Source organism: Elgaria multicarinata, chromosome 6 (genome assembly GCF_023053635.1).
Source record: "Elgaria multicarinata webbii isolate HBS135686 ecotype San Diego chromosome 6, rElgMul1.1.pri, whole genome shotgun sequence".
Taxonomy (NCBI): domain Eukaryota; kingdom Metazoa; phylum Chordata; class Lepidosauria; order Squamata; family Anguidae; genus Elgaria; species Elgaria multicarinata.
Window position 1 is genome coordinate 35,493,988 of NC_086176.1, and position 12,427 is coordinate 35,506,414.

Below are 12,427 nucleotides of genomic sequence, written 5' to 3' on the forward strand. Positions count from 1 at the left end.
TATCCTATAGTGCCTCATAAGCATCCCAGCAATAGTACAAGAAGTAACTTGTTCTTTTCTTCCACTTTTGGACCTGACCCTGAAGGCTGCAATAGGGCACTGTGCAGGCATACCGGCTGCACCAAGTTTCATTGGCGTGACTTAGGAGCCACTCAGATCAGCAGTCCTTTTTTAGTGGGATCTGCGTTATGTGAGAAGGAAGTGTAGTTAATGTCACATTCCATCTGGTCTGAATGTGTAAATACCACCCCCCCCTTTTTATTTGCACAGTATTGCAAGTGTGGCCAAAAAAGAGGAAATGCATCACCCTAAAAGAGAACAAAAGAGGCTGCTGATTTGCATAATTTTGGCATATGTTATTTATGTAAAGATGCAAATTTAGAAACAATTACTGTAATTTAAATAGATATTATGTGCCTGCTCAGTCTGCTGTCCAGATACTGTTGATGGGTAACCTCTAGGTCCCTGCTCTCATCTTATAGTTCTGTATCTTGATAATAGACTTGGACTGCCGAGCTATTCAAACAAAGGCTGCCTTTAAAAAGAAGACTGTCCTCTGCAAAGTAGGCCACCTGGCTATCCTAGATGGCATCATGTGTAAAGTAGGTCATTGGCATCTATGCATGTAGGAGTCTATTGTACTACACATGGATTATAGTGACAACAGTGCTAGCCTCTACATGAGCAATTTGTTGCATGGTTCTGATTGGTCAGTCATGGAAATTGCAAGACCTTTACACAATGTCATCAACCTCCAGGATGTCTCCTGCATAAAAAAGATTGGAGATAAACTGAAATAAAAATTAATGTGGCATATTGGCAGTCTGCCATGCCAGCGCAGTGCTATAATACAGCCCCTAGATGGTGTGTTTCATTGAACATATAGAGCATTGCTGAGAAAGGAGGTTTCCAATTCCAAACCACATGTTTGCCATCTAAAAGAGTTCATCATAAACCCGAAAAGGCTCTGGAAGAAGAAAGCCCGGTAAGGGTGCGGGAGTTTTGCTTAATGTAGAGAAGCTCTACATGCACCTTTTCTTCTGAGACTATGTTTTTGATTGGAGAATATAAGGATCTGCTCTTTGAATTGTTCCCTGTCTCCATTCCAGCCACATATTTAAAAATGGAGCTTAATTTGTTGCAATGTTTTCAGCATGACAAAAAGCGTGACACCCCTGGTTGTAACGCAACAGACACACAATGCATTATGGATGAATACTAGCAACTGCTTACCAAGGGGGGGGGGCAAATAACACTTGGGAAGTTGGTTGTTTATAGCATCCTGCAAAATGGCAAGAAGGATTTTACTACTCCCCTACTCCCCTGTATTTCTGGCTGGATGAGGATCTGTGGTAAAAATCTATTCACCCAGTAGTAGGACTTTACAGATGACCAGGTTCCCAAGTGGTGGCACACATGCTACGGTAAGCTGCTACCTGGTAAACAGCCAACTGTATTTACCTCATGTTTGCACGCATTCCAGGCCCAATTGCATTGCCGAAGTTGATAACTTCCTTTCCCCCCTTAAGCACTGCTTTTGTGTGTGTCAAGTCTCACTCTGATTCACATACTGGTAATCTAGCCTGGCGTTTGGAGACAATTTGCTCAGCATCTTCCTTCAGTCCAGCGGTGTCAACCTTGAAGTCTTCTGGGGAGGTCCATTTCTGATGCTTGCTTGCTTGCTTGCTCTCTCTCTCTCTCTCTCTCGCTCTCTCCTCTCCCACCCTTCCTCTCTCCCTCTCCTTTGGCCTCCACCCTCATAATGAACTGTGACTTGCTGCATTTCTGTCTCCCAACCCCATCAGAAGGGAAACCTTGTCAAAGTCTTTTAAAAACAAAACTCAGTTAAAAGGGATTTCTTAAAAAGAATAAAGAAAAACAGAGAGGAAAAAATAAATAAATAAAATGGAAGACGAGGCAATTCTATTTCCAATTTTCCTTCTCTCAAGGAGCTCTTCTCAATAGCAAAGCAGAGCAAGGCCGGTGGGTGCCAAATTCATCCTATCGTTCTTCCGCTGCTGCCTTCATGCTTTTCCACACGTCCCGCAGCAGCGTGATTTGAACTGTGAGAGTTGGCAGAGCTTCAGCTGCTTCACCTTCTCACAGTACCTGGTGGTGTCTCTGCACTCAACTGGGGGTGGGGTGGAAACGGGAAAGAGAAGAATGAATGGTTTTTTAAAGGGCAGAGTGAAAACACCATTACCTTAAATCACACTTGCTGGATAGTTTTAGAGCTGGCATGGCTCTGGGTTCTCTTCCCATACCCTCATTTTGCTACAATTGCAATATTTGAACACAAGGTACCTCTTGGGCCTTGCTTTCCACAGTTCTATTTATGGACCCTTGGATGGAGAGCAAGGAAAGGAGCAGCAGCAATGTGCATGAGGGAGGGCTGCCCGGGCCATTCTTACTACTAGGTTGACCAACTGTCAGGATTTCCCCGGATTTGTCCTGGTTTTTGTTCTTTCCATGGTGTCAGGGGGGATTTTCTATAATTTTCAATAATGTCCTGGAATGACACACCTTCCTCTTTAAGGCTGCCATTAGCATGGCAGGAGGGAATGACATGCTTTCTTGAGGCACATCATTCGCCCACCCCGAGCTCCAATTGAGGTCTTAAAGGGGAAAGTGGGTCATTCGTGGACATTATAGAAAAGGCCCCAATTGGAGTGGATGGTGGTGGTGCAGAATGAAATCCTTTCCCCTCCTCCACTCCAATCGGGTTCTTTAAGGTGGCGGGGGAATAACGTACTTTCTGCAGGACTCAGAAAGCTGCTTCCCCCCTCACACACTAGGTGTCCTCTTTTTTGGTTTCCCAAATATGGTCACCCTACTTAGTACTAGTCAGTCAGCAGGATTATTAGCCAATTTCTACTATCCGCCCCCATCCCCCAAATGCTGAATGGTGCCCAGGAATGGCTAAGCAGGTTAAGCGAGAAACTAATGAGGGCACTGTTGAATTCTCTCTCACCACCAGCTGATGGAGAGCACTGGAATCTTGTAGCCCCAACCACTTGCAGTGAAAATAAATACAACGCAACAATGTGTTTGCAGGAGCTACAGTTACCCCATGTGTGCATGTGTAAAGTGCAGGGAAGACCAGCTTTTTCTACAGTTATCTGGTGAGGGGAGGCCCATAGGAAAAGGCAGCTATGAGCAAACGATTATACAGATCTTTAATATCTTAATGCCTTATTTTTTTTATATATATATATATATCTAAAAATCCCGACATATTCCAAGCCACAAAAACCTGGGAATTTCATCTAGGATTAGCCTATGATAGTGGCCTCTCTTAATTACTGTTCCATAAAGATGTCAACAGAACTCCATTTACTTTGGCCATGGTGCATGGTTTACATTTCCTTTGCAATGTCCTGCCGTGATAATTTTATCACATATAATCTGATTAGAAATCTGGGGAAGCAGCAGAGTGGTGAAATCATGACATGCTCATTGACTGTGGCTACCTGCAGAGGGCGAAGCGTGAGTCAGCCCTACAAACTGACATATGAGGCAGCAGCTTTTCCCATTGACCACAGTGCTAACCCCAAAAGACGTACTATTTTCACAAGGGGTGATGTTGCAGCGCTGCCAGTTGGCAGGCCTTGGTCTCCAGGCGCAGAAGTGCTCTTGCACAGGTTTGTTGGTGCGCACTCGCACACATTCCACCCGTCTTGATTGGAAGCCATAGTTCCCGCAGGTAGCCGTACACAGAGTCCACAAGTTGACCCTCCAGTGTACGCCACAAGTGTCTGTCCAGCAGTTCTGCGTGCTTAAGGGCCTTTGGGCAAAAAGAAGAGAGAAAAAGCTAAAACAGAAAAGTAGAAATGCTCTTAAAAACAACACCTGTATATGTCTTGTCTTTCATAAAACTGACCCTAGATTGGTCAAATGGGAATCAAACCAGGGTCAGTTCTGTGTCTTGACAAATCAGTCATCAGAGATATGTGTACTCTGTACTATGAAAAAGCTTGGTCCGATTTTGCATAATTTATTCTGCTACCTTTATATAAGGCCTAGAAACCTGCCCTTCATAAAATGATTAGCTGAGATTCACAGGAAGCTGATTTCTATGTCCATTATCACAGTCTATGCATTTTCTACACCCCATTGGGGAAAGGCATGCTGGTTCTGCGCTCCTGCTGCAGCTGGGCAGCTGCTCTTTACCAGCCTTTCTCCCATCGTTGCTGGCCTGCTCACCCTGACAATTCATTGCACCCTGTTAAGTGGGGGAACTCGGCATCCAGTAAAGTTTGTTCGCCACATTCATATGCCCCCATTTATTAATCACATCACTAGTACTGAAGTAATAGCTTTCTTCCTATGACACTAGATTCCTACTGGCTCCCACTAACAGGACTTTTCTGCAAAATAAATATGATCCCCCTGTGCTCAGTCTGCTGTAACATCAGTTATATGGGTGAATATGACATAACATCATGTGTACCTTGAATTTTAAATCTTAATTTCACTGAACCTTTCTCCTCTTGGACAGAGGGGTAATAACGTTATGTATAACTAACTAACATGTTTCACATCACAGAGGAATACAAATATGGCCCACAGCGTTTCAATTTTTAAAAGTATTATCATTGGGGCTTACCTTGGAAGGGAACTGCACTGCTCAGAAGGTACAGATATCCCATCCCTGGTCTGGCAGAAAACCTGCCTGTGTTGTACTGCCAGGCGAGATCCAACACATGGCCCATTACACTGTAAATGAAGAAAACCAGGACACTTAGTAGGATAGGCCTTTGCTGCGTTATCCACATAGCCAAATGCAACTTACTGGTCATATATGGAAGCCCATCAGGACTTGAGAAATGTATTTGCTGCCTGTCAGGGATTGTAAAACAGGGGCATTCTCAAGCACTTGGTAGGCCACAATAAGTGGATGATACATGTGTCCTACTTTACAGGGGACAGTCGTCTATTTGAATATGTCCTCTTATTTCAAGGGCTGTCCAGTCCAAGTCCAGTTTAAATATAAAGAACGATAAGAAAGAAGAGCAGGGGCTCTATGAAGCTGCCCATCAACAGTTCTCATCTGGGCAGCAGGCTGAGCAAGGCACACAGTTCCGCTGGTCCCAGTCTTCCCTTAAATGGTGGGCTATACTGTATTTTTCTTGAAATGGTTGTCATTCTCTCTCAATTGGCATCTATACATATAAATCAGCATATTTTATGCAAATGCATCCCCTATTTTGGCTATATGTAAGTGCCCACATGGGTTTGGGTTGGTGGATCACAAGTTGACTGAGCTGCAGGCGCAGAAAGATATATTGTGCATTTCTTGCAGTAAAGCAAAAAGAACAATGCATCTTGAGGCACCCAGTCTTTTGCTAGGGATCTGCATACTTGAACACATGCAATGTAATGGTGAAGTGTTAAATTTCAGAATGGTAGCAGATTTGTGCCCTCCAGATATTTTGGATTACAAATCTCATAATCCATCACTATTGGCCTGGGGCTTATGGAAGTTGTAGTCTAAATCATCTTGAGGACACCAGGTTGCCTACCCTTGGCGTAGTGTGACAAATTCAACTCTTTAGAATGAATGAAAAGTTCATTCTCTCTCTCCCTCCCTCCCTCTCTTTTTTGCTAGCCTGAAACTTGCGATCCACACAGGAAATGTCACTCTATCCCTTCTGCTGGACATTTTACAACTCATGCTTATCATAATTTATAGGCAAACGGTTAATAAGACAGAATCAGGGCAGACGTATTTCTCTTAAAGATGAATAATTGAAAAGCATGAGATGATTAATTTAAGTCCTGGAAACGTAGCAAATGTAGCAAATCGGCTCTCATAAAGACTGAAGACATTTTCACTTACGACTGCAGGAATAAACCTGTCACTTGTGTTTGGGGGCTTAATCCCTCCTCCCCTGTTTATACTATGACATATTATGAGTGCTTGGTGCTAGGTTACATTAATCCTGAAATGTCTCAATGGAGCCAGGAGATGGAGGAGGAAACCGTGGATTACTAAAGTAAAGAATACTCCAGGGGACTTAGAAGGGATGAGTAGATAAAAAAGTTTCGGGAGGGCTGTCCATAGATATCCAAGGAATTTTCCCCCCAGTGTACCTAATACAGATCTGTCTGAATAAACTATTGAGGGTATGTGTGCATGTCATCATGTTGTATACTTTTACTTTAAAATGAGAAAGATCTTTGCTTAGATACTTTGAAGGTTATACAGGTTTTTTTTGTGGTGTATGGTTATGAGAAACTTTTTTTTCTTTTTGACACCTCAACATTAGTAAATTTTTGAGCATAAAAATAAAACAAAACAACTTTGCAGTGGAAATATATTGTTTGTGCTTCTGCTATTTTCACAATTCATTGCCAAATATTATCTCCTTCTTGCTGGAACGTCATCCTGACATCAGACCTGAACAGAATCTGCTTCTAAAGGTTGATTAGTCAGGGCTAAACTAGACGATCAATTAAATATGTGATCATATTTGTGTCTTTAATTTAAAAGATGCTGCAGAGGCACCGATACAGCTAATTCTCACTAAGAAAATGGCATAGGAGGGTTAACTCCCCTTGTACCATTTTCCTGATGAAAATACCCCCCCTCCCCTAATAGCAAGAAAGCTGCTATTAGGACAAAATAGGGGGAGGGGGAGATAAAATGGTGAGAGGGGAAGGATTACCTCCCCCTCTTCTGCACTGCAGTGCTGTTCACAGCTAAAATTGAAATTTGCAAACGTGATAACACATTTTATATATCATCGAGTCAGGCATCTTCTCTAAGGCTTTGCTTTGCTAGAGATAGTGCTACAAGATGGGACTACTGCTCAACACAAGAGGTTGGGTCCAACTTCCTTGTTCTGCCTGTGGAACAGATAACACTGATGGAAGAGGACTTGTGCATCCCCTTGTCCTCTCTCCTGAGGGACCTTTGGGAAGAGATGTGGAGGGCGCATGGGGTGCTGCTGGGGGAGGAGAGGACATTGAAATCCTGTTCCTCCAGTGGTGTATGTTCCACAGACAGAATGCGGGTGTTAGATCAGCAAGGACTAGAAAGAATGGAGGCTTTTGATTTAGTAAAGGGAGGTGTGGTTACTCCTTCTCGGTCATGGATTGGGCAGAGTTCTGTTGTCTTTGATTGGCTCCTGATGCTATAAGTCAAAGAGATGCAGCTGAGATGGCCTTTTACAAGGATGTATTGGAGCATCATCATACTCTTTCTCAGGGATAACTAAGCACCAGAGGAAAGGACAGTGGGATACGACATACATTTAAGTGGTGGCAGCAGCAGGGCATTCTGACATACTGTTACCCCCAGATTATTAGGAGCTTCCTTTGGTCTCAGAAACCACTTCTCATCATGGACTCTGCCTCGCCACCATTTGCTAGTTCACAGTCAGTCAGTGAGTGATGAACTAGAAGAAAACGGGACATCCAAGCTCTTAAGTTGGCAGGCAGGAAGCAGCAATTAGTGAGCAGGCAATGAAACTGCTGGTAGTTGACAAGGTTTGCAGGAAGGCTTTTGTCAGGGCCAGGCTAGAGTATGGCCTGGCCAATCCAGAGGTTTCATACTGCCTGCCAATCCCTGATGTCAATGTTGTACACGGTTACCTTCTGTGCCGGGAGAAGGCTCTCAGGTCCATAAGCAATACCTGCTAGCACACTGGGCTAGACGATGAGATTCGTTGTTCAAACCCCAGAATTCCTAACAGTTGTGAGGACAAAGAGAAAACTAGAGAACCAGAGGGGCAGAAAGCGAAGGAGATATTCCTTATTCTTTTGGACTTTCACCAAACAATAGAGCCTTAGCGTTAACATAAGAAACCCTCACTTATCTAGATCCATGCCTGCCTTTTGGTTGGACATAGCAGAAGTATGCTAAGGCTACTTCCCAAAGAGCGACCTCAGGGATGCTCAAGCAGGACCAAGGCACACCCCAAAAGACTTTTGACTCCCCTGCCCAGCACTGTAAGCAGCCTGCCTCACAAACAGCTTTTGAAATCCCTCTAGATTTCAAATCCTTACTATGAAAATATTTCCGCTACAAACAAAAGTGAGAAAAATTGAAGTTTCAGTGAACACGCTCAACTTTTCTGAGAAATGACTGCATGAAATCCCCCATTGTTTGGGCCACCATAAGATCTATGTCAAAACTAAATGATAGGAGACAGGAGTGAGGGAAGGGGAGGTCTGTTTTCAGAGGACAAAGGAATCTGCTTATTTTCCACTGCACTTTAGGAAAGGTAATCATTGAACTTGGCCAATAGGAACCTGATGTCCCCTTGAGTGAACTCATGATACAATAGTAAAATGTCATTGATCCATGGCCAGTAATCTGTTCTTAATTGTAATCAGAATAATCAATTTGTAGTCCTGCCTGGGAATGGAGTTGTATAAGCTTACATAGTGCCTGAGAAACTCCCCCCTCCTTCTCTCTGGATCAAGAAATATTATATTAGAAAGCCAAAAGGTCAGCCTGAAACAGATGAATTCATGCAATGTTTGATAATTGAGCCTGGATATGACATCATAGGATGATATAAACTAACAGCCACCCCTCCGAGGGAACTGTACGATAGCATGCATGACATAAACCTTACCTGAAATTCCAGAGCAAGTACAAATTGGACAATTTGCTTAAGGAGAGATCAGATCCTTACGAATAAATGTGGCATGATAACTCAATCAACGCTTGAGTGAACGTTTTCCAAAATACACAAAAGTAGTGATTTCTTTCGTGTGTGCGTGTGCGTGTTTAAATCAGCTAATTGAAAGCAACGGATCTATTTTTTCTGGAAGCCATAGGATACCTTACAATCATTCTTGATGCAACCAGCCAGTTCAGGTTAGGCTACTCTTGCCCTCATTGTGGCAGGTCAACATTGCATGCTGTGTAATAGACAGACACTGTCTTTTAACCAGAGAATCAATAGTCTAAATGGTTATAGCAGGAATCATAGGGCAAACATTACTATTTGAGTATCATTGTCTCTACCTGCCTGACATAATATGTATTTCATTTGCTTTTCCTTCCAAATTGGCTTACCATGCCGTAATCATTTTCAGTAACTAAGTGGATATTGGAGACAATGCAGTCATACGACTATTTAATTGTATTAAGATATTGCTTGGTTTTGCTAAACTTAATTTTCCTTCCTAGCTTATATTAATCAACATCCATTAAAGTGTGTGGTTTCTTGAGAGTCACTAAAAATTATCTGTACTTATGGAGGAAGGAAGGGGGAAACATATTGGGGGCACCAAAAATGACAGTAACATGCATGCATTATTTTGCTTAAATGCTATTATTATTACTAATATTCACCAGACTTTTAAAAATGCAAAACATACTTTTAAAATCTTTATTTTTCTTGTCCTTAAGTAACCCTACGCTGCTTCTAGTGCCTCCTGAAAACAACTCTGTTTCAAGAAGCCTTCCCCAACTGATTCTGGTTCCTTTTTCTGGTTCCTTTGTTTTTAAATTGAACAATTTTAATCTGCTTTTTAAAATCTTCTTTCTTTTAACTGTTTATACCTATGTTCACCACTCTGGAATATAAATATTGTAAATAATAATAATAACAACAAGGTTGAGGCAAGTTACCAAGATTTTATAAATGGGTGAGACCGGGATTATGACTTGCGCATAGCCATCTAGTAGAAAAAAACTCATATGTATTGGGCTTTTTGGGGCGGTGTTTGGTCTTCTCAGCATCACAAATGATTAATGATGGCTGCATGTACTTACCTGCCCCCAGGCAGAAGTCGCCCACTCCACACATAGCTGTCTGTTACAGCTCTGAGTATCTACAGGACGCTTGGCAACTTGAGCACAGAAATCATTGGACATGGGAATGGAGTTGCCTGCAGCTGTCAGTTTCTGACATGTCACCCGCCGGGTCTGGATCCCTCCACCACAGGTTTGTGTACAATGGGACCAAGATGTCACCATCCACCTAATGGAAGGATAAGGCAGGGTAGAATTACTGGTGGATAACCATGAGAGAGCCACAGTGATATCCCAAAATTACCCATCTCTTCCTTTCAAAATAGCACCATTTTAGTCTACTTGGCTCCCATCCTAATAAAGACTTCTCACTTTCAACTTCTACAAAATTCCAGTGGGACTGAGAAGAAGCTCCTTCTAATAACAAACACAGGCTTAGGGAAATGGGGCAAAAATGGGGCCAGTGAAAAACAAGAGGGAGGTATCGATATGCTTGGTAGAATGCCAAGGTTTGAATAAGTACAGAAAAAACACCAACACCAACCCTTTAAAGGAAAACCCAAAGGGGAAAAAATCCCACCCCGCCCCAAAAATCCCACCCCGCCCCAAAATCAGCCAGATAAGAACTGAGAATGCTTCAGTAGTCGCAAAATGTTAACTGCTATTTGGAAAGAAAACTGGGTGTGGGAAGGTTGAATACCCTGCTCTGGTCCTTACAGCTTATATTATTTAAGAAGAGGGCAAGGTTGACTGGTTGGCTGGAAACATTTTGTTGCAGGTCTTCCTTGTCTCTCTGTATTCTAAAGGCACTGCAATGCAACCATGTTCTTAGTAGCGATGGGTAGAACACTCCCAGCCAAGCTTAGAACTCGGGGGTATGAAAACTTTGGAAATAGCTTGGTTTATTCTGAGCTCAATTCAGACTGAGGGAGCATGACAGGATTGAATTCCTCCTTCTCCCGTTATCTGCATACTTGAGGGCGGCAGCATATCAGGTATAAGGAACAGTGGCAAATGTATTTTTCTGAGTGCTACCACCACATGTTAGTAGGACTGGGGAAATGACAGAAGAAAAAAATAAAAATAAAAAAACGCCATAGCAGCATGCCAGGCATCAAAGAGCGGAGGGAAATCTTTCCCTTCATTACTTGCTGCTGGAGCAGCCGTGGAGGTGAGGAGAGTGATTGGGAAGGGGTCTGGAAGGAGGCATATGGGATGCAATGGATCAAGGAAAGAGGACCTAAGGTCTTCTCCTGCTTGGATTAAAATGACAGCTGGAGATAAACATTTCAGCCCATGCTCATTTCTAGTCAATTACAAAATGCCCTAGGAAATACAAATTTTGGGCACACTGCTAGTTCTTATAACCGTCAAGGCTTCTGCCAGGTTGACAGGCCAAGAATAGAAATTATTATATTCATTGAACTATTTTTGTGAAATATATCCAGAATACCCAGTTTCCCTACTGGAAGATTCCAGATATAAAACTAGCGCAATAACCCTTCAGCCTTCCTGTGTGTGTGTGTGTGTGTGTGTGTGTGTGTGTGTGTGTGTGAGAGAGAGAGAGAGAGAGAGAGAGAGAGAGAGAGAGAGAGAGAGAGAGGGAGGGAGGGAGGGAGGGAGGGAGGGAGGGAGGGAGATATGGTAATCTCTCTAAATCTCTCTAAATCATCACCTCTATTAAAGGTAATGATTTAGAGTTGGTTTGTTCCCTTGGTTCCAGCTTGCTGCTGATGCTGGGGCATTCTGCTAATCTTTCCACAGCCTTTAGCAGGAGGTTTCAGAGGCTAACATAATAAACAGCAGCTGTATAGTTTTTTCTAGTAAACATATTTTGCATTCTCCGAGCCAAGGTAAGTTGCTATTGTAAATACTCCCCCCCCCCCGCTCCATTCTTGAGGGAGTCCAACTCAGTGGCCATGCTGGCAGGGAATGGATAGGAGATGTAGTCCAACAGAATGGGCGGGCACCAGCTTGGGGGAGGCTGCTTTAGACTACCAAGCAGGAAGAGCCATTCTTTGTGTGCATCTTTGCCCTGCTAACCAGGTTGCCCCAAACATCCATGAAAACACAACAGTAAAATGTCCTGCAAAGAAAAAGGAAATACACTCCTCCACGCCCCCAGTCTTCTTTGTGTCATATCTACAGCTTTTCTGCCCCTTGTAAATTTCAGCCCAGCATTTCTGACCTCTTTCCGTCTCTAAACATATATACATTTCAGCAGTTTCTTGGGAGTCAGGAAAGCAGCATGGGCGGTGCTGCATCTTAGGAAGGGGCTAATGTGCATAAATCATTCCTGCAGAAGTATTCCCATCAGCAGGTCAGACGTTTGCTGATATTAATGAGCATGTTTCAGATTTCACGAACTCTCCCGGTCCCAGCTGTTCCTTATGGTTCAGCTGGCCATCCAGAGATGCTTTGCCTAAAGCAGAGGTGTGTGAAACATTATGGAAAAGTAATAAAAAATAGGAGATATTTCCATGGTGGCCACTCTGAGCTGATCCTGATTGTTTTTTTAAAAATTATTATTCTTTGCAGTCCTGCTGATGTTGCTGCTGTTGTCAGAAAATCACAGGCTATGTTTCTGAGGTCACAAAAAGCTGTTTTATATCATTCGTCCATCTAGTTCAGCAATGTCTACACCAGGCTTCTCCAACCTGAGTCTCTCCACATGCTTTGTCCTATAGTTCCCATCATCCCTCACCATTGGCTATG

The 12,427-nt window shown here is 43.0% G+C and overlaps 1 protein-coding gene across 1 annotated transcript in view; it reads right to left on the reverse strand.

Moving 5' to 3' along the window:
* Positions 1-777: 777 nt before the first annotated feature.
* The window catches only part of ADAMTSL1 (ADAMTS like 1), a 136,979-nt gene continuing 125,329 nt past the window's right edge, over positions 778-12,427 (reverse strand). Inside the window, exons 18-21 of the mRNA XM_063129227.1 lie at positions 9,734-9,941; positions 4,607-4,716; positions 3,564-3,784; positions 778-2,131 (exon numbers count right to left, since the gene is read on the reverse strand). Of these exons, the coding sequence (XP_062985297.1) occupies positions 2,025-2,131; positions 3,564-3,784; positions 4,607-4,716; positions 9,734-9,941 (646 nt within the window). The 3' untranslated portion in view covers positions 778-2,024. The remainder of the gene's footprint in view (positions 2,132-3,563; positions 3,785-4,606; positions 4,717-9,733; positions 9,942-12,427) is intronic.